At 33.5% G+C, this 21,174-nt stretch overlaps 3 protein-coding genes across 6 annotated transcripts in view; all 3 read left to right on the top strand.

Moving 5' to 3' along the window:
- LOC134851455 (DDB1- and CUL4-associated factor 5-like) overlaps positions 1 to 21,174 on the top strand; it is a 333,286-nt gene that overhangs the window by 248,746 nt on the left and 63,366 nt on the right. The gene's annotated exons all lie outside the window — the stretch shown is intronic.
- LOC134851453 (uncharacterized) overlaps positions 1 to 21,174 on the top strand; it is a 326,278-nt gene that overhangs the window by 248,751 nt on the left and 56,353 nt on the right. The gene's annotated exons all lie outside the window — the stretch shown is intronic.
- LOC134851081 (uncharacterized) lies at positions 1,008 to 19,907 on the top strand. The gene is made up of 5 exons (XM_063867003.1): positions 1,008 to 1,334; positions 3,596 to 3,803; positions 13,476 to 13,681; positions 17,990 to 18,165; positions 19,097 to 19,907. Exons 3-5 carry the CDS (start codon positions 13,514 to 13,516, stop codon positions 19,833 to 19,835), a joined length of 1,083 nt encoding a protein of 360 aa, XP_063723073.1. The 5' UTR covers positions 1,008 to 1,334; positions 3,596 to 3,803; positions 13,476 to 13,513; the 3' UTR covers positions 19,836 to 19,907.

Below are 21,174 nucleotides of genomic sequence, written 5' to 3'. Positions count from 1 at the left end.
GAATCATTCAGACGTGCTTAGTAATTGCTAAACCATGGTTAGGCTGTTAGACACCTGGTTAATGTTTACAAAAAACAATGATGCAACGAAACTATAAGGTTTGTTGTAAAGCAGTCAAAAGCTTTTTAAAAAATTTATATACTCTTCGTCTTCCAAAATGTTCTTGTTCACGTTCATGTAGGCTGCATTATATCTTTTTACGCCCTTTTTATGACACGGACTTTTTGATCTGGAATGTCATTTCTGACAACTCGTTTTTCGGTTTAGTGCTTTGGGTCTTATTACAAGTTCTTTGGAATCTGTTCTCTTATTGAATTACCATTCTAATCGCTGCACTCAACACACACGTCGACAACAACTGAAGTTTTTTTTTCAATACCCTAAAAATGTTGATTCCAGATTCTTTTTCTCTCCTAATCCTTTTTTTTCGTTTTCCTGATTCGAATTCAGTGCACAATTATAACTTCTTTCAGGTGTCCAGATTGTATAATTGAATTGGATCAGACAAAATCAGAAGTCACAGAAAATTAAACAGTCTCCTGTCCTTCCGTCGGTTTTTGTCGCAGCTTTTGTCAGCTTTTTCACACAAATTTTACTTTCTTTTTTTTCTGCTTGTTTTCTTTTGTTTTTGAATAAGGCAACTTCAAGCAAAATTCCTATTCAAGAGTGTGTAAAAACATTATTATGGCGTAAAAGGTACAATTTTCCGTCCCAAAAAAAAATCTTTAAACCGCTTTTTAAGGGAAAATTTGCATATTCCAAACAAGCACTATTTGATCCATATGAATTAGCTATTTTGTAAAATCATTTTTTGGATTTAGCTGATCCAAAATTGTAAATTGCAGTTGGGTAAAGAATTTTTCGACCGTTTGAATTTTTTTTTTAAATTGACACAAGTAACGTATTACCCGTTTCTTATGAATCACCACGATAGTCAATTGTAATGACGGTGTTTCAAGCCACGGATTATCACAAAAATCGATTTTTTACGGTGTGCACCTCGGCTTGAGATCGCATTAAGAAGTTGTACAAAACAAGTACTCGAAAATAAATCAATTTGAAATTCCTTTTCAGTCCCAATTTGCACCCAATTTGTCCTATTTTTAGAACCCACCAATCTTAACTTCAATATACCCGCTGAGTCGTACCTGATTCACAGGTTTTATACCCTCTATAGCTGTGTATAACTATTTAGTGTGCCAAGCTTGTCTTTTCAAATTCATTTACAAGTTTTCACGCCAAATACTTGTCTCCAAAGCATTTCACGTGTTCTAAATTTTCGCTCCTGTTCTCCATACCTTTCAACCTTCATTCTAGCTGCGCCAGATTACAGAGTCAGACCTTTTGATAGATACTTCGATTGCTTATCAAATGGCATAATTCCCAAATGGCATAAAAATGAAAAATTTTCCAAATGGCATAAGTTTTGTGCAACAGTTGCATTAGTAAAAATCGAGAAAAAATTTTTGGTGAACAATCTGGGAAAATTAGTCAAATTGTCAATTCAAATGTTGATTGACATTTCATTTAAAAAAAATTGTATAATTTTTCATCAAAAGCGAAAAGCATATGATTGCGATTATTGATAAGGGCGCAGTACAACAGTGCCGAAAAAAAATTAGCTCAACAGTGCCAAAAATATGAACAAATTTCAACATATTAAGTGCGCCAATCAAAAATTAAAAGGCGAACATTTACAATCTTAGGTGACACTTAATGATTTTGAGCGAGAAAATTTGCAATTTAAACGTTTTGGCGCCAAAATAATTGTTTAATTTGCAGTTGCAGACATTTTGGCGCCAAAATTGGAGTGATTTTCTTTGATAATTAGCGTCAGTAATTTCCCGCTCTTTAAAAACTCCGTAAAAATTATTCTGAAATTTTCCCGCCTTTTTCGGCACTGTTAAACGCCCCCTTGATAAGCTTCTTATGGTCAACTTTTCAGACAAATTTGTCGCTTAACATTTGTTTGTAAGCAATTAATTCCAAATCTTGTTCACAGCTTTTCTTTTCTGGCAAATTGTTAGAATTAAAAATTGATAACGTTTGAATTTCAATGAAGTTTTACTATTTATGCCATTTGGGAAACGTTTCATTTTTATGCCATTTGGGCATTATGCCATTTGAGAAGTTACCGATATTTCCAGATCGAAAATTTCTGGGAAACTAAATCGAACAAAATCGCTCGTATCAGGGCGAAGCCCTGAAAGTTCTCACTGCATTTTGAGGTCAATGGGGCAGTAATAACAAGAAAAAATTGAATGTAAAAAAGAAAAACTTGTAAGAAAAAAAGATTTCTAAGACGGATTAAATCTCCGCTTACGCGTTAATAGCGCGAGGTATATCGCGCTTTAATTGACCAAAATGGCAATCTTTAAACCCCCATAATTTTATAAAAAATGATCACGAATGAAAATTTCAAAATTAAGCCCAGGATAACAATACTTTTCAATGATATTAAAAAATTTTTGTCAAATTTGGTTAGCTAAAAAGTCGAAATTTAACTTAAGAAAAAAAAAACAGCCCGAGCACAAATATTACGTTACTTCCGCTAGGAAAGTCGGAACAACAATTCCAAATTCTACATAATTAATGAATCTAAAATATATATACTCGTTTTAATTTTCAAAAAAGGTATGCTCATGCGGATCTAGAAATTTTGTCGGCCTATTCTTAGGTCGACCAAATTGGTTTCCCGAGCTCTACAGAAACATGAAAGAGACCTTATTCAACAATTTTTTTTGAATAAATAGGTTTAAAAAATTCTGTTTTTAGGTTCTTGTTGAAAAATTTTGCCCAAACAATTGCGTGTTTTAAGTATGCACTCCTCGAAACTATACATTTGGCGCCAAAATTTTTTTAGGGCTTAAATTATTTTTGTAATTCTATTTCGCAAAAAAGCTGAGGGGGGAATTTTTTGAGATGGTGAGGGAGTGGAAGCCCTAAGGGGGAGCGTCCGCATTCCAGCACCCCCTCTCTCCTCTCCTAGGTCCACTCCTGGGTGTGCTCCTTATTTAATTTCAGATAAAAATCCTAAGAACTTGAGAAGCCATGAACTTCAACATGTTGTTGTAGCGACCTATTTGTCTTTGTCTCTTAATTTTTTTAAAATCATGGTTAATAATTCTTTGACGACTTTTGTTTGATAACTAATTTTAGAGTTTTTATATGAACTTGCTTGGTAACATTGTCACATTGTCGCACTGTTATGTTAGCTCTATTATTAAAATGGTACAATAGAGCTTGAATTCGCTTTTTCGTTTACAGCGTTTATTTTGTATGCATTTTTCATAGCTAACTATCCATAGCAAACATGGAAAATTTAAGCGTTTATGCCAATTTTAAATAGCATTTTGTCTGGACCAGAAAGTACTTCCCAATCGCTTAAGACTTTCCAGTGGAACGTTTAAGACCATGGTAATAAAACTGAGTAGCAAGTTTACACAACACACTTCGACTGTTGAAGTGCAAATACTAAACGGTCCTTTGCAAATTCGACTGCCTTGTTTAATCTCAGGAAAACCTGCGGTCACCACCTCTCCTAAAAATAATTCATGTGGCGTCTTTATTGAGCCAATCTTTTCCCCTGTTTTAGCGGACGGCTGTATTCTCCCTTTATCTCTTGTAATTGGTGGCAAAATTGCCAAAAACAACTTGATCTAGAGCCAGAAGTTGTTCTCCTGTTTTACCAGCGCCAGAGCAGAACGTGCTGGAAAAGTTATAACCTAAATTTATGACTGTGTTGATATTTATTGAGACCTGTACTTATCTGTAAGCCGAGGTCGAGAAATACTTGATTGCGGGTGAGTTAATCGTGCAATATTTGCATAAAAGGTCACCTTTTGAATATCATTATTAATCTAGTCATTTTTCTAAATTTTTCTGAAGAAGTTCTTGAAATAGATCCAGGCATGACATATAAATGACTCACTATATTGCAGTAGTTCTTTAGAAAGCGCTGAAGTCCTCTGAATTCTACCCTTTAAAGGCCTAAGGTTCCCCTTTGCACTTGTCTTGACATCCATTGTTGAAAAGTGAAACCTAAATTTTCATAAGGGATATCCTTCGAATTTAAAAGCTCCAATTTAAACCAATGTATAAAAACTACACTATTTCGTTTATAATTGTACATTTTCTTCAGAAACGTTGTTTTTGAATAAAATTAGATTTTTAATAAACTTTGTTCCCAAAAGCAGCCCAAAAATTTACTTCACACAAGGTCTTGTAACTTTTTGAGGAAAATTCTTAAAACAATTCAATTTTCCGAGAATAAAATGCTCTTTTTGTTTTAAAATATATCATTTCAATTCAGTTAGTCAAATGTTACATGAACTTTTGATCTTTCTAATGAGAAAAGAAGTGCTGAAAACTTTCTAAATTGTTACGGCAGTTTTATTTTTACTAAATTTAGATGTTTGACGATTGTCCAACTTTTCACGTTTTATATTTGTATGCAAAACAGTTTGACTTGATTACTTGTAATTTTTGGTTTATTTTCTTACATTCTAAATTCAAATTAATTGAGAAAACATGATTTCCGGTTTCTTTTCTGCTCTTTTTGATTTTTTTATTTTTGTTCCGAATATTTGTGCTCGGGGTGGGTTTTTTCTTCAGACAAATTTTGACTTTTTAACTAGCCATTTTTGACGGCTAGTTCAAAATTCTTATTATTATTCAAAAGCTATTGCTGTTCTGAGCTTAAGTTTGAAAAAAAATTTCACCTGTGATTATTTTTTGTGAAGTTATGGGGGTCTAAAAGATTGCCATTTTGACCAATTTGGGACAATTAACGCGCTATATATTTCGCGCTATTAACGCTTAAGCGGAGATTTAATCCGTTATGAAAATTGTTGCAATTTGGTTGAAAGAAGCTTATTTGCCATAATTGATTTATTTTAAGGAGCAAAATCTATTCTTTTGTACTCTATATGGCGTGTGGGGGATGATTTTCATTTAAAAAACTTCAAATTTTAGAAAGTTTTTTTTTCATTTTATTTTATTACATTTAATTTCTAATGCTATTACTGCTCTATGAACCTTAAAGGCAGTCGGGACATTCAGCGCTTTGCCCTGATACGAGCGGTCTTGTTTTTTATAATTTCTTAAAATAGTTTTCTATAGTTTTTTTTATAGTATGTAAGAGTTTCTATTTGAATCTACTTAAGATTACCTAAAATTTTTCTGAAGGCTCAGGTAAAACACTCATCGAATGATAAAATAAACGCAAAAAATTGATGGGCGGTTATCAGGCTTTAAACATTCATCAAATTTTTCTTCCAATTTTTGAAATACGTATATATTGGGGCTGATTTTTATTGTCAGACCAATTTCAATATTTTACCCGGGTTGACCTCCAAAGACCGAAAATACCTGTCATACATTTCCATAAACTAAGTCTATAAAAGAACACTAGCCATACAAATTTCATACCTTTTGCTAAAATTAAGTCATCCAATTTTCAAAGAACTTTCTCTTGATTTGGCGTAAAGTTTGTTGTATCGTCATAAACTAAAAAGAAAAACGTTTTGACAACAAAAAATTTTAATCAAACAACTTCCATTTTTGAGGAAATTCTATGGCTAGCGTTTTTTTTTGATGGAGATAGTCAATTTTTTTTTCAAGTAGTATCGAAGCTGCCCCAAAAAAATTTTTGTGTTTTTTTTTCAGTCGCAAAACGAATTTTGTTCCCAAGCAAACATTTTTAAAAAATTTCACATGCAAAAATTAGTTTTTGTGTGCATAACATAGCCCTGGATACACAAAAATTGATTTTTTTTCTCTATTTTTTTAGATAATTTTGCGAAAAAGCTTAAAATGCCTATTTATTTGGTATGGCATGTTTTTGTACGCCATGATCAATGCATGATCAATAAAAAAACAAATTTAAGAAAATCGGTGAAATTTTTTCCAATTTATCACACCATTTGTTTTGGTCAAAACTAATGCAATTCAGGCCGTTTCTGATGCATTTTAATTGCGAGACGGCAAATTTTTGGTGACTCTTTTGGTGACTTGTGTTCTGTTACGAATAAAATCCAAATAAAAATTTTGAGAAACTAAATTCTTAAAAAAATCAAATTGTTCGGTTTCTGGAAAAATGCTAGTCTTGCAGTTTCCATATATGAAAAGTCACTAATCATAGACCTTTCATGCATTTTTTTGTACCGATGGAATTGCATGAGAAGTGCATGATTAACGTTTTTCCATATATGAAAATTGTATGACTAGCATTTTTGATCAACCCGGATTTTTTAAGATCTACTTGAAGGTGGTGTATTCTGCAACAGTTTCACTAAGTTAGTGTGGTGATTTAGTGGGGACACAATTTCAAATGTTGAAATGAGTGTTATGAAAATAGCTATTTGTTGAAAAACATTTTAGTTTTTTTAATCAACTTTGAAAATGTTGAATTGGAATAATATGCTTTTTTTAATGAAAACTGGAAAAACAAAAATTCCTTATATATGTCGCATTATAGTTGGTTCCTTATGATTATTAAGCGGCAGGTTGATCGCTTCACAAGCAATTTCACATCAGGCCAGCTGCATCATCCTATCAACGTGCTACTCGGCGCAAAACATCATTTTGTACTTTAAGTGTAGAAAAGAAGATCTGCATGACCAAATCGTTTTGTCCTAAGGCGTTCTTTTTCTTTGAAAGGATGTGATTTAAGCTGAGATAAAATACGTGATTTGATTTTGAATTATTTTGATTGATGAGTTAAAATTTGTAATTAAAAAAGTGAACTTTCATAACAATGATATCCGGTAGCTAAGCTAGTAGCCCAGTAGCACAGAATGATCCGACCACACAGGTTCAAAAATCAAGAAAAAGTTTCCTTGTTTTTTTTTAAAAACTTTTGTTTGTTTGTTTATTTTGTTATTGCCAGTTGTTTTTAGTTTGCAAAACAAAAAGAATTGATTGAAAAAGGATTAAATGAGTCTGAATATTAGCTTAAATTTTTTTAAATAATCAATTAGAATTTAAATTACCGGAGGTTAGCCTCTATTCGTCTCATCTAACTTAATCAGATAATTGAAAAACATCAGACCCGTTTTTTCAACACCGAGAAATTTTCAAAAATACATTTTTGGAATTAAACACATACAAGCAACCTATACAGTGAAAACGGGGCGAAAAAAAGCTTAATAATCCGTAAAATTTCATCCATAGCTTCTTTTCACGGAAAAAGAATGGTTTTGTTTTTTGATAATCTCCAAATTTTTCTTAACAAGTGGGGATTAGCGGTTTTTGTTAATCCATAGCATTTTGATTTGGTTGTACTTGGGCTATTAGTTTCAATTGAAGGGAAAAATTGAAAACGAAAGCGAAACTTGGATGCGATTGTGTTACTCTTCAGTCTTCATGCACTATCAGGCACCACTAACAATAACTGGATAGAGTGGAGTGAGAAAAAACATGAAACGTTTGTTTTTCTTTTGTTATCTGAGCTGCAATGAAATCTTGTTTTTAATAATCATAATCGTAAAGGAGCTATAGGCAGGCTGTAACAAGCGTAAAGAAGCTATTTTTGCAGTCGAAAATGGTCAAAGTGTGGCAGACTCTAAGCTAAACTTCAAATGAGAGCTTGACCTCACACACTATTGTAGCCTTTGAACACTCGACCTGAACTTTGCAAAATGTACGCGTTGGCGCTATGCTATGTGCTGGTCAAGGAATTTTATTGATAGCTAGTCGGGAAGCAAGTGTTCTTGGCGTTTTCTGTCTGCGTCTATACGTTGCCTCAAAAATAAAACCTTTCTAGTGTCATACAGTTCTTCACAATTCTCGATAGAGCTGTTCTTCTCAAATAATAGTTTAATATGCTCGTACACAATCATTAAAAGAAAGATATCTTTACTCATATAAATATATATATATTTTTTTCAAATCGATTAAATCAAAATAAAGAAAAAGGCCTTATGTTGTAAGTCTTAAGTCTTAAGTCTTATGTCGTACTCAACTGACTCTTTTGTTTTTTTTGTAGTTGCTAGTATATACACAGTTCCCGGGATGACCAAAAATACTATTCATACAACTTCCATATATTGAAAAATGCTAGTCATACACTTTCCATGCAATTCCATACGTACAGAAAATTGCATGAAAGGTCTATGATTAGTATTTTTTTCATATATGGAAATTGTATAACTAGCAATTTTCCATAAACCAAAAATATTGATTTTTTACATTTTAATTTCTCAAAAGTTTTTGGTTGTGTTCGTAACCGAACACAAATGACATAAACCTTGATTACTCAAACGTAGTAACAAACGGTTTGGCCGTCTCGCATTGACAATGCATTGGAAACAGCCTGAAATGTGTTACTTCTGTCTCAGACAATTAACATAACGAAAGTAGTGAACTTATAAATTTTGGCAATAATTTTCAAAGATGATTGTTTCTAAAATTTGAATGTTTAAAATACCAGACATTTATCAAGGCATACAAAAACATGCCATACAAAAGAAAGAGGAGTTTTAAGCGTTTTTGAAAAAAGTTACGAAGAGAAAAGGAAAAGAAAACCCAATATTAGTATATCCAGGACTACGTTATACACACAAAAAATTAAATTTTGCATGCAAAATTTTTTTTTCAAAAAATGTTTGTTTGAATACGAAAATCAATTTGCAGTTGAAAAAAACGCAAACAATTTTTGGGGGCAAATTTTTGTCGTCGCCATCAAAAAAATGCTAGTCATACAATTTCCATATATGGAAATTGTATGACTAGTGTTTTTTTTTTCAAAAAAAAAATTAAAAAAGTCAAAGTTTTCAGTCGTAGCAGCACAAAAAACGCTTAAATGTTTTGCAAGCTGTGGAATTGATTGTTCAAAGCTTTTTTTTTCACAAAAAAAAATTTAAAAAAAATTCTAATCATACAATTTCCATATATGGAAATTGTATGGGTTTATTTTTTTCATACCATTTTTTTTCCTTTTTTTATGAAGAGATACCAATTTCGATAGCAAAACAACTATAAAACACCTTTGAAATTCGATTAAATTCATTTTGCAAAAATGTATGAAATTTGTATGACCAGCATTTTCCATAGACTAAGTGTATGAAATTGTATGATTAGCATTTTCGGTCTATGGAGGTCAACCCGGGTTATTGACAAGGACAAAACGAAGAGAGTATTAATATGTAATGATTGAAAGTCGTTATAATGATAAACACGACAAAACAAGAAAATAATTCGCAGGACTAGTAGTGAGCAACCTTGAATTTTACCCCTTGTAACCATTTTATCACTTAAATCACCCGAGTAAAAACAGCTTGCATTTTTTAAAGAATTTTGAATGTTTCATTTTGAATAAAATGACACATGTTTCCAGTAAAGTTAAAAAACATTGTAAAATTTTTTAATTCGAACCTGCCTACTGAGTAAAGGAGTGCGCAACAGATATAGTAGACGGAACTGTGGTCAGAGAAAAAAAACTCTTTCAATTTTTTTTAAATTTAATTAACGCAAACTGAGAGAAGCAAAACTGTAATTTTTTGTCTGCTAGAGTTTTGAATTTTGTCATCCATTGTGATTGATGAGAACATAAAATTAATTCACACAAAACGATCCGAGATAAGAAACAAGGATAGCCGGTTAATGTGCAAGATGCGCAGAACTTTCTGACTATAGTCTTTAAAAAACTACAAACAAGTTTTTTCAAATGAGTGTAATTTTTTTAAATTAGTGTAGATAGCTGGTAACTGTGCATGTAGCACAGAATGTGCTGAACATAGTCTTTACAGCGACGTTTTTCACGCCACGCTATCCTTGTTTGCTATCACAAATCGTTTCGTGTAAACTAAATTTTTGATTTTGTCAGTCTTCGCTTCACCACGCCACCCAGAAAAACTACACTTATTTGAAAAAATGTGTAGTTTTCAAAAAACTGCTCAGTAAACACTCATCGTCAAACCGATTTTTTGTTTCCAATCAGGGTTTGAATGACTCTATCTGGCGTGCAGATCAAAAATCTGGGTTATGAATGCAATTATAAGCAATCAAAATTTTTTGTTATTCCCATTTTCCCCGCTACTTCGGTTTAAAACAATGGGACACTTCCCAAGAAATCGAAATAAAATTGAACATTTTATTTTGGTTTTTCCTTTTTTTGAGGAGCAAGCCTCAAAAGAAAGCCCGAGCCAAAACCAATGCAAACTCTACGAGGTTAACATTTTCCGCGCTAAATCAAAGACGTTAAAAAACTCGCGGTTGCTCGTTAAACATACATTGAAATCGCTCGTCTTGAAAGTTTGCTCTACCCTGATTATTAAACGTTGAAGTTAAACGTTGAAAATTAAGAAAATAGTTAAAGAAGACGAAACTTATTGTAACCACGAGTTCAGTTAGGGGTATCCAAAAAAAAAATTTCTTTCTTTCCTTGAAGTCCTTATTACATCCTTTTTTTGCAAAAAAAAATTCGAATCTCCGTAATTATGGGAAATCAGATTTTCGTATTTTTAGCTCAAATATTAGACCCTAAAGTGGCCCAGAGCAACATCTGCACTCTCCGTTTTTAGGAAAAAAACTTCTAAAACTATTCATTTTTTTTGTGAAACTACTAATACAAAAATGATTTTTTTTGGCTGAATTATTCACTTTCATTAGTCCGTATGCATATTTTTTAAGCAAATTAAATAAAAAACTGTAATTTGTTTTAAATAAAAATTCTATTTTATTGGGAACTTTTGAAATTATTATTAAAAATGACAATTCTTGCAAACTAAAAAACTTGAGCAGTCAAAACTATAAACTTGACTGGCAGCGGCTGGGAATATTATCGAAACTTCACACCAAAGGATGAATTTTAAACTTTGAGAAGTTTTTCGAAAAAAAAAGATTTCTGATAAAAAACGTCGAATCGTAGGCTTGATCTGCAGTACCCTGACAACCCTCTAAAAGAGTTGAGGTTTGAAATATTGAGAATTTTTCAAATCTAAAATTGAAGAATCGTAAAAAACTTCATTTCTCAGAAATTATAAGGCGTTCAGAGTCAAATTTGAAGGCCATTTTTGCAACCTCAAGTTTCATTGACATCATTCTACCATAGGGTCGTGAATTTGGAATTTTAAAAAAATTTGGGCTGTCACATTCAGAGGCAAGGATTACAACCCCTCAGAATACCCTGACTTTGTCTCAGCATGGAGTCGTAATCCCAAACTTGTTTTGTTTTTATCTAAAATTTCCTACAGCTTTTGAAAAATTCACAATAAGAGTGTCTGATCTTGTAAGCTAAAACAATTTGAGTATTTCTTAATGAAGTCAAATTCACTTTGTTGGCAATTTGAATTTCTGAAGAAACGTCAAATCTAGGAAAACAAAAAAAAAGGATTTGCAACCCCTCAGAGTACCTTGACATTGTCTTAGCAAGGAGTCGGAATCCCAATTTTATAGTTTTTTTTTCAAATCTAAGTTTTCTAACAAGTCTTGAAAATTTCACTAAAAAGATTCACTGAAGAATTTGATAGAAAACTTGAAAGTTTTGAGTATTTCATGATGAAGCCAAATTCGTTTTATTGACATTTTGAATATAATTTGCATCTTGAATAATCGGATTTTGCATGGAAATAAAAAAAAACTGAGAAAACTTTGGTGAAAAACAGTGAAAACTTTCGAGTGAAAGCTTTCGCGTTCCACGGACATATACTGAAAATGTATGATGACCTCTAAAATTCGTGAGAAATGTTTTCAAACGTCGACTTAAGCAAACATCCTAAACATCGCGATGTATTGGTAGTATAACAGGTCTACATAAGCACTTCCTAAACATGTGTCATGTGAAACAGCCGTTGATTTTTAAATTAATGCGAGAGCGAATGAGTCGTAAGTCAGTTTTTGATCTGTCATTGACATAAGTGAATGCGACTCCTAAAAATAGTATATGAATGCGGCTAAATTAAATCTAAGCAATTTACTTCATCTATTTTTTCAATTTCAGGGTTTTAAAGTTCGGGAAGATATATTCCAGGAATATACACCAAACACACGACCAAGAGCACTAAAAACAATTTTTGGAACTTTTTTTTTTTATTTTTTCGACCATTAAAATTGGGAGGATCTTTGTCTACGGGTGTGTTTTAGTTTTTTTGTTTTCTAAGCAAACTCAGGTAACACAAATTATCATCAGACTGGATTGAGTGATATATGATATTCCAGCCCTTTCAGTCGTAATTCGAACGCTTTTTTAAAATTTCCAAAAAACAATCCCAGAGTCGAGAAAAACGGGTTTGAAATTTTTAGTTTTTCGTCTAATTTCGACCGAATAAAAGGATAATAACTTGTTAAATTGGCCAATTAAGCTAAAAAAGAATCAAACGAAAACTAATTTTGAAAACTATATTTGGCACTTTTCTGCCAAGAAACATTATTTACAAAAATTTTCAAATGTTCAAAAAAATTGAAAAAAAAATCGAAAATTTTTTGAGATAATTTTCGTTTTTTTTTGTTTGAATTTTTTTCGCAGACAAATGCTGTCGATTATGACCAATTTACTAACTTTGTACGCGTATCTATAGTTTTATCACCACGCCTCAACAAAAACGATGCTAATTTGAAGATTTTTTTAAATTGAATAACTTTTATTTGTTGTTTTTATGAATATTTTCGGAACATTCGGTGCTAGTTGCACAGCAATCGGCTATCTTTGTTTTAGTTTTGATTTCTTTTTCCGCTCTAATTGGAGTAAATAAAAAACCAGAACATGACAAAAAATAATCGGAGGTGAAATATCTTTTTCATTTGAACTCAGGAAGTCGATATCATCAATGGGGAAAAAAAAAGTTTTGTTGAAAATCATATTATTTCGATCGGTGAAAATTGACTGAAAGAAAAAACACACCGAGCATAAATATTCCGTTTTCTTCGAAAGTCGGAACAATAAAGTATTGTTTAAGTGGCGAGGAGAAACTTTAGATTCGGGTGCTTCTTTAGACGCAATGTCATTTTTGAAAAATTAAACGTCATACGGTGGAGTGAAACTTTTTAGTACCAAATTTGAATTGAGACATTCTGAAACTTTTTGCCATTCTCGAACAGACGGTTGGAATTTTTATTTTCTAGTGCAAAGAGTGGATAAAATTGAAGTGGGTCAGATTACAACGAATTAGTTTGTACAATTTGCATTTCCGTAATATTTAGTTTAGTGCAAATCAATCTTTGAGATCGAATTTGGTATATAGCAACATATATTTCTCAATTTATGATAATACAGGGCAATTGCGTACGGCCAATTTACCCTTAAATAGAGTGAAATGGAAATTTAATATGCGTGTTATTAAGAAATCCATAGAGCTGCATTTAAAAAATAAATTGCAACAACTATTTTTAGACAAATTTTTTGACCCCAGGACATCGATGAGTTCATTTGACTAAGTAAAAGTCTGCACGGAAATCTCTTCTCCACTTTTGTTGAACATTTCTCTTAAATATTTCTTTTATACTACTCAATTGGAACAGAACAGTTTTTAATTTAGCTGAAACCGACAGTCGAGAAAGTTCACATCCTGATCAGATGAAGCGAATTAGAAGACGAAGACGAAGGATCAGGAGAGCGGACTCAGAGCAGAGGGGAGATGGGGATGATGGAGGGGCAGTTGGAAATGGGGGGCGGACCAACAGAGTGACAACCAAAGGGACACCAAAAGAGAACGGCAAATGTGACAAGACTGCATACTTCACTGTAAGTAACCCAGTGCTCTTGGAATACAAATATTACCAGATAATAGCAATTTTTTCACGAAAAAGACAAACCTTGCTTATTTCTTGCAAGATTCTTGCAAGATTTGCAGCGTGTTTGCAGTTAATAAGCAAGATTTTGCATTCTCATGTATTTGTTTTAATATTTTTTACAGTACTGTTTTTGGTATGATCAGTAATTTTTGTTCCGAGTTTTGTAACGAAATAACGGAATATTTGTGCCCGGGGTGGTTTTTTCTTCAGACAAAATTCTACTTTTTAACTAGCCATTTTTGACGGCTAGTTCAAAATTCTTATTATAATTCAAAAGCTATTGTTGTTCTGAGCTTAAGTTTGAAAAAACTTTTCACCTGTGATTATTTTTCGTGAAGTTATGGGGGTCTAAAGGTAAACATTTTGGCAAAATTGCGACAATTAACGCGCGATATATTTAGCGCTACTAACGCGTAAGGGGAGATTTAATCCGCCTTAGAAATTGTGGCAAATTGATTGCACGAAGCCTATTTGCCATAAATGATTAGTTACTTGGAGCAAAATCTATCACTTTGTTCTTTATATGGCGTGTGGGGGAAATAAAAATCCTAAATTAAAAAAAGCATAATTTTATTTTTTTACATTTAATTTTTTTTCATGTTTTTACTTCTTCATAGGCCGGGAGTCGAAACATTCAAGGATTCGACCTGATACGAGCAGTCTCTCAGCAAAATAGGAGAGCTCAGAAATCGATTTGGTAACCCCCCCCCCCCCCCCCCCCCTCCTTAAGAAAATCTTAGATTGTTCGTTCGCCGTAAACGGATCAACGATTTTCAACAGATCAAAATTACCAAATACGCAGAAATCTGACTTAAAAATCTAACAAGACTTCTATTAAATCCGGGCGAAGCCCTGAATGTTCCGACTACTTTTTAAGCCAACTTAAAAGATTTTCGTTTAAAAATTGGCAAAATAATTGAAAAAGCAAAAATTTTCTTTCAATTTTTTCTTCATTTCATCCCTCCATGCGCTATGCAAAATACAAAAGGTGTCTTTAGCGTCTCGTATTCTTCAATAGGACTAAATTGCTCCCCTCAGTTCAAATAAGAACGCATTATATTGCCACTTAGGCGTGTTATAACAACGCTATATATCGCACGCTAATTATCCGAAATTGGCTGTATTAGTAAAGTTCAAACCCCCCTAATTTTACGAAAATGAATCACCGGTAATTATATTATTTAGGGATTTGAGCTCAAGAAAACAATATTCTTCAGTTGAAAAAAATTCTTAAAAACATTTAGATAACAAGTCAACAGTTGACTGAAATAAAAGCAACCCAAGCTCGAATATTTCACACTTTCCTCGAAAGTAGGAACAATGAAACACCAATAGCGATAAAACTGTTTTCTGTACACTGCGTAATTTTGGAGAAGTGGTACAAATAAACTGCTGAAACCTTGTGACCATTAAACAAGGACACATAAATGGGCAACGGCTATTTTTTTTCGGTTTCTTTTGTTCCGACGACATCACGAGATTATGGCGTAACATGTTTCTGTTTGACATTAAATCCCACAAAAAAGCTCGTAGAGAGTCAAATGTGGTATCATTTGGAGCACTTTTGTTTGTAATTGGGACAACGAAAAACTCCGATTTAGAATTCAGTGCCGAGAAAAACTGATCTGAGCTTTATTTTTCAGAACAATTTAAACGAAAAGTTGATAATTAATTTTTTTAAGAACTTATTTGTTTTTCATGCAATGAGAATTGTTTTAACCAGCAATTTTAATGACCGCGGATTGGTTGTTTTTAAGAAAAAAAATAGGGGGTCAACATTTTTTTTAAAATGCGTATCTCTCTTTATTGATTTTAATCTAATAATTGACTATGATGGCGTTGTCGGGCTAATTCTTCACTTTTTAGACTGCTTGAGCAAAATTAAGAGCTCATAAGAATTTTTGACAATTTTACTTCTTCGAATTGAGCAGAAACAGTAAAAAAAAACCTATAGATAATCCTTTTTGTAAAGGTCTCAAATTGAGCTAACAAAATTTTCCGGTCTTAATTTTTCTTGTGAAACCTGATTGGAATGCCCTTTTTTGAATCTTTGATATATGTTTTTGAATCGATGTGAGTGTACCCTGATTTTCAAATAGTCATTCCAAATAACACATAATCCTTTATTATCTTTGGTAAAAAATCTTTTTTCTGTAACCTCATATCGTAACAGTGAGTTGATTGTCTTATACCGTTCAAACCTGGTGGGCGAAATAAAAAGTGGGCTGCGATTTTCGACGACAAACACTTCGTGAACAGTGCTCAGATTTGAAAACTATAGATTATTGCTGGTAGAATTTTTTTGCACAAAATGCGTTTATTAGACTACATATCTTATTTTGTTTTCAGCATAACATGTTGGTCTTTGCGAAAAGTTTCTTTTTGTACATGTCTAGTTTTTTATAGATTAAAACCGCAAAAACATTTAGTTTTTGTAACTAATTTAATCGTGGATTAGTACTTTCATATAAACATGAAAATCTACGCACTAAAAATATTGTGTCGCTCATATCGATCGCATTTCGGTAATTTGTACCTTCAATAGTTGTATTCGGAGAATAGCCTAGTAGCTTATTTGAAGTGACAAAATCCGTTCAGCCGGCAAAAGAACTTCGTTGCTTGTTCTGACTTTCGGAGAAAGTAAAGATTATTCGTGCACTGAGTAATTGTTTTCAATCAGTAAACTTTTGACTTTTCAACTAAGGATTTTTGATGGATTTTTTAACTTTCTGAAAAATATTCTTTTTGTGAGCTCAAACTTGAAAAAAAAATTTCACATGTGATTGTTTTTTGAAAAATTACCGTGGGTTTAAAAATTTCTAATGTGGCCAAGAAGAAATTATTAACAAGGATTTATTACGATCTTATAACACGCATAAGCGGCGATTTATTGCGTTCCAAATCAGTTAAGGTCAGCAATTTAGTCATATAAGAACAATACGAGACGCTAAACCCACTCTTTGTACCTACATAGCGTCTGGGGGAATAAAATGAAGACTGCTCGTATTAAGGCGAAGTCCTGAATGTTCCGAATGCTTTTTACGACATTTTGTGTCGTGCTCGCATTTAGAGACAATAGAAAAAGAATCAAAAATAGTTTTTGATATTATTTCTGAAAATTTCCTTTTTACGCTATTCAAGTAGAGATAGATATAAATAGCTTAGACATTTTGAGAAAATAAAAAACTCAAATATAGTTTTTGATTTTTTTTTGGGAAAATTATCCCCTACACGCTAATCAAGTAGAGCTTGATATTGTTCGCTTAGCAAAACAGCGCGCCTTATTTCTAACGATTTATGGAACGATATCGAAGAAGGACTTAATCTCCGCTTACGCTCAATAGCACGAAAAATATCGCGCGTTAATTGTTCCGAATTGGCCAAACTGGCAAAAATTAAACCCCCATAATTTCATACAAAAATGATTACAGGTGAGATATCTCTTTAAATTTGAGCTCAGGACAACAATACTTTATAAAAAATAAAAAAAAATTGCTCAAAAATTATTGGAGAAAAATTTGTTTCGAGAAAAAACACCCAAGCACAAACTTTCCGCCATTTTCTTCTAAGATATCCGGAACAAGTTTTTTTTTGTTCAATCATTTAACCAAAACATTTTAATTGGCCTTAAATTGCAATTAGGACATTCAAGGGTTCGCCTTGATATACGAGCAGTCCTGTTTGATTTCGTCAGTGTTCAGAAATAAGGTCAATTTAGTGCTCTGAAATTAACTGTATCTTAAGAAAAAAACATGAATAAGTTTCCAAAAAGTATTTTGCAAAATTTTTGCTCAATGAACTTTAAGGTTCAGCTTTTTTACGATTTATTTTTTTTCTGTTCAGAAACTTTTTGTATAATTGTACAATTTTTTTTTCTTTTTTCAGGACATCAGAGAACGTGTGTTCAATTATGCTTTCTTATAACAAAGCTTTAGATTTTTTATAAAGCTTTAGATTTTTTATATTTAAATTATTCTTAATTTTATCGTCTACCCCGCCCGTATGTTTAATCATAAGAAAACTGCCTGATTTTTAACGAAATTTGATTGGCATAAAACCAAACCGGATAAAATTAATAACTCGGATAAAATTAAAAGATTTTATACAGTTAATAACTCGTGCACAAAATCCGTGTTATTGGGTGTGTGTGTGTGTGGGGGGCGGGGGGGGGGGGTAAAAGAGATGACGTATGTCGCTTTCTCTATTATGTAATTATATTTTGCTTATTTCCCTGTCTTTTTTCAATAATTGTTTTTAGGCAAGTAATGGGGAGTGCAAGTACTGTCACATAGAGTGCAATGAGTTGGGCTGTGGGGGTCCCTCGGAGTCGGACTGCTTCGGGTGCAAGAACCTCCGCTTCTACGACTCCTGCCTCACCGAGTGCCCATTCGGATACAAGGCCGAAAACCCGAACGAGGACAACCGATGCTACATGTGAGCACGCAACACTAACCCAATAGACTCGTTCAACTTAATATTGCTTGCCTTCCCCTCAAAAAACGGCTTTGTGGTATTAGATTTATTTCGTTCTAAGTAATTCAAACGCAGCGCTAAGATCTTTTGAGCAAAATAATTGTCGGATGTTTTCGGGGTGGAGCGTTTTAACTTGTTCTACGGAGAGTTTCTACGTTATAAATTATACATCATATTTCAACTGCTGATTGGTCCAAATTAATTTCAGTGTAGAATAACTTTGAAAACGAGCGCTTTTGGCTTTATGAGTGCTTCTGTGCGTCTGTTCACTGTGCTTCTGTGCGTAAGTTTCTAGATGTTCGAAAATGAAAAGGACAGAAGTCAAAGAGGTCGAATTTTTTTTGGGTGAAACTGCCTTGAAATCCAACGCGGACAAGCTATCTCTCTCTTTCATGTAATCTTTTTCCTGGTAACTTGGGCAGGGGCGGATCTGGGGTTTTCTCGAGAGGGGGGGGGGGGGGCGTATTTTCAAAAAAAAATTCGAAAATTTTTTAGGCAGACCAAATTGATTTTCTGAGCTCTCTCAAATCATTATAATGACCCTATTCTGACAAAAAAATTCTGCGACGCAGGCTATTTTTGAAAAAAAACTGACCGAAAAGGCGTTTTTAGGCACTTTGAGGAAAATTTTGACCAAAAATCGCGTTTTTTTGGCGTTTTACCCTCAAAATGAGTTAGATTAATTTTATGGTCAGTCAGCCAAAAATGGTTGTCTCAAAATAGTACAAAGGGTCGGCTGCGGGTCGAATCCATGAGAAGAAAGCGTCCCCCCACCTAAATCCGCTAATGATCTTAGGCAAGCGTAGCTTGTTTACATTTTTGTGCAGAGTATTTTATCCTTCTTCGTCATATTTTATAACAATAGGGTAGAACAATTTCTTTTTTGATGCAGGGCCACTTCTATCATGGTTGCTATTATCACTGCCTCAATCTTGCTCACCTGGTTTGTCATCAGTACCCTCTCGAGGTGCTACTATCGCAACAAGTACCGCAAGACCACCGCTGCCTCCACATCCGCGGGATCCCGACAACCCCGCGGACGCTCCGATACTCTGAGTGACCGCGAACGCGAACGACTAGGAGTGGGAGACGGAGAACCGAAAGCTTTCTTAGAAGGGTATCTTCTCTCTTCTAATCCAGACGCCCCATACTTGCCAGCCAATAAAAAACAGCCAATGAGTCCTCGCACTCAAGCAGATTTCAGCCCAAGCACTTCTCTACGAATGAAGGCCTTACATAGCCAAACATCGAACGGGGGTTCAAAACGAGACTTGGCAAATCTAAACGTCACACCTGAAAAACTGGGCAACGGAAGCATGTTTCAGTTTCCAGCGGTCTCAGTATCCAATCAACGTGGAGAGTACTATGCTATGACGTCATCCAATTCGCCTTCGGATACTTCGGGAGAAATAGTGGAGCCACATTTAATCTCGACTTCGTCTCATACAAGTTTGCGACATGGTTCCGGCTCGCCACAAGGCCAGAACGTATACGACATCAATTACTTGTCGGACAATTTAGGAAGCCCGAGTCCGTCTAACGAGACGAAACTTGGAGTAGTGTTTATGAAGCGCAATGCACAGCCAAACAATGCACAGTATGATCCAAATAATAAAATTGTATCCACTTAACCTATTGTAGCCTTTGAGTAGAACTTGTTAAAAACAATTTTCGTATATTTTTGGTAAATTTTTGGTTTTGAGTTTCAATTTCAATACTAACACCAACATATTAGTTTTTTCTAACTTTCAGAAATAAAATAGCAATAAGATACACTGTATAATAAAATTAGCGATACTCTGAATGTTCAGTTTGAGATTGGAGCTATTTTAAAAGTGGACGGATCTAGAATTTTCATAATATTTTGGATTTTGTCCAAAAAAATTTCAATTCGTTTTTACGCCAACCAAAGTTTTTGCGAGCTCCCCTGAAACACTATTTTTAAAAAAGCCTCATTTTTCTCTTAATGATTCTCTTATTCAGGCAACGTTTCCGAGACGTTTTCTAATTCTGGTACGTTTTGGGGGTTTCAAATATTGAAAAGTGTCGCGCGTTTCGTTTTTTGCGCTCTACTTCGAATTTATTTCCCAATAGATTTAAAAAACAGCAAAAATTGTCCCAATTATTACACATACTCCACAAATAGACCCACTTGATGCTCCGAACAATTTTTGAACTTGTTTAAAGTAGTTTGGAGCAATTTAGGTGCTAGCAAACAGATTTGATTGAGCTCAACTAGCCTTAATAGAATTAACGAGGTGATTTACCTAAATTCTCTGCCTCTCATTTGGAACGTCGGTGGTTCGAGGCCTAACATGATTCGTGCTCGTTACTTGCCGGTTAGGCAATGCTTTCATGCCTATCAAACTGTTGTGAAGTATTGCACAACAGTGAATCATGGGCACAGCAGTGATTCCACGTAAAGATCCGAGTAGCTCATATGTCGTGGTTCTTCTCTGTGGATAATTCGTGTTTCTAGCGCCAAACTTCAAAATAGCGGAAAAATTTTGATGAACACTGAGTCAAAATCATGGTCGATTTGTAGCTATACGTTTTGAAACAGGTAAAAAACGCCCAAAACGGTAATTTTTCAAAACTTTTTGTCAACTATTTCCACTTAGAGGGCTGCCAAAACATTATATTGACCGTATCTAGTAAAAATTCTCAGCTACTTTACTAAAAGAAACAATGGGTCGATTGATAGATACTTTTGTTTTAATTAGTAACTCAGTTAGATCTCAGTTAGATTTTATCATAGATCATAGTCGATCTTGTCCAAGAGTTAAAACAATTGTTATATAAACGAGTAAATTAAAATGATGATCAAATAGAAATGAGATGTTTGAAGGTTGTGCAAAACTGTTCATTCATTGTTAATTTTTACCAATGGGATGGGAATTCTAATTTATCAATTTAATTCTTTTCTCTCCTGCAATATTTTGGTGGGAGTTAGTAGAGATAGGATAGAAA

This window comes from Symsagittifera roscoffensis, chromosome 7, assembly GCF_963678635.1.
Source record: "Symsagittifera roscoffensis chromosome 7, txSymRosc1.1, whole genome shotgun sequence".
NCBI lineage: Eukaryota > Metazoa > Xenacoelomorpha > Acoela > Convolutidae > Symsagittifera > Symsagittifera roscoffensis.
The sequence above is the reverse complement of the archived record's forward strand: the minus strand, read 5'-3'. Positions and strand labels throughout refer to the sequence as shown.

Bases quoted from the DNA above. Each gene is read 5' to 3' on its own strand.
- LOC134851081 (XM_063867003.1), top strand. From the start codon at position 13,514: ATGAAGCGAATTAGAAGACGAAGACGAAGGATCAGGAGAGCGGACTCA. The intron at 13,682-17,989 runs GTAAGTAACCCA...AATTGTTTTTAG, and splicing joins ACAAGACTGCATACTTCACT to GCAAGTAATGGGGAGTGCAA. The intron at 18,166-19,096 runs GTGAGCACGCAA...TTTTTGATGCAG, and splicing joins GAGGACAACCGATGCTACAT to GGCCACTTCTATCATGGTTG.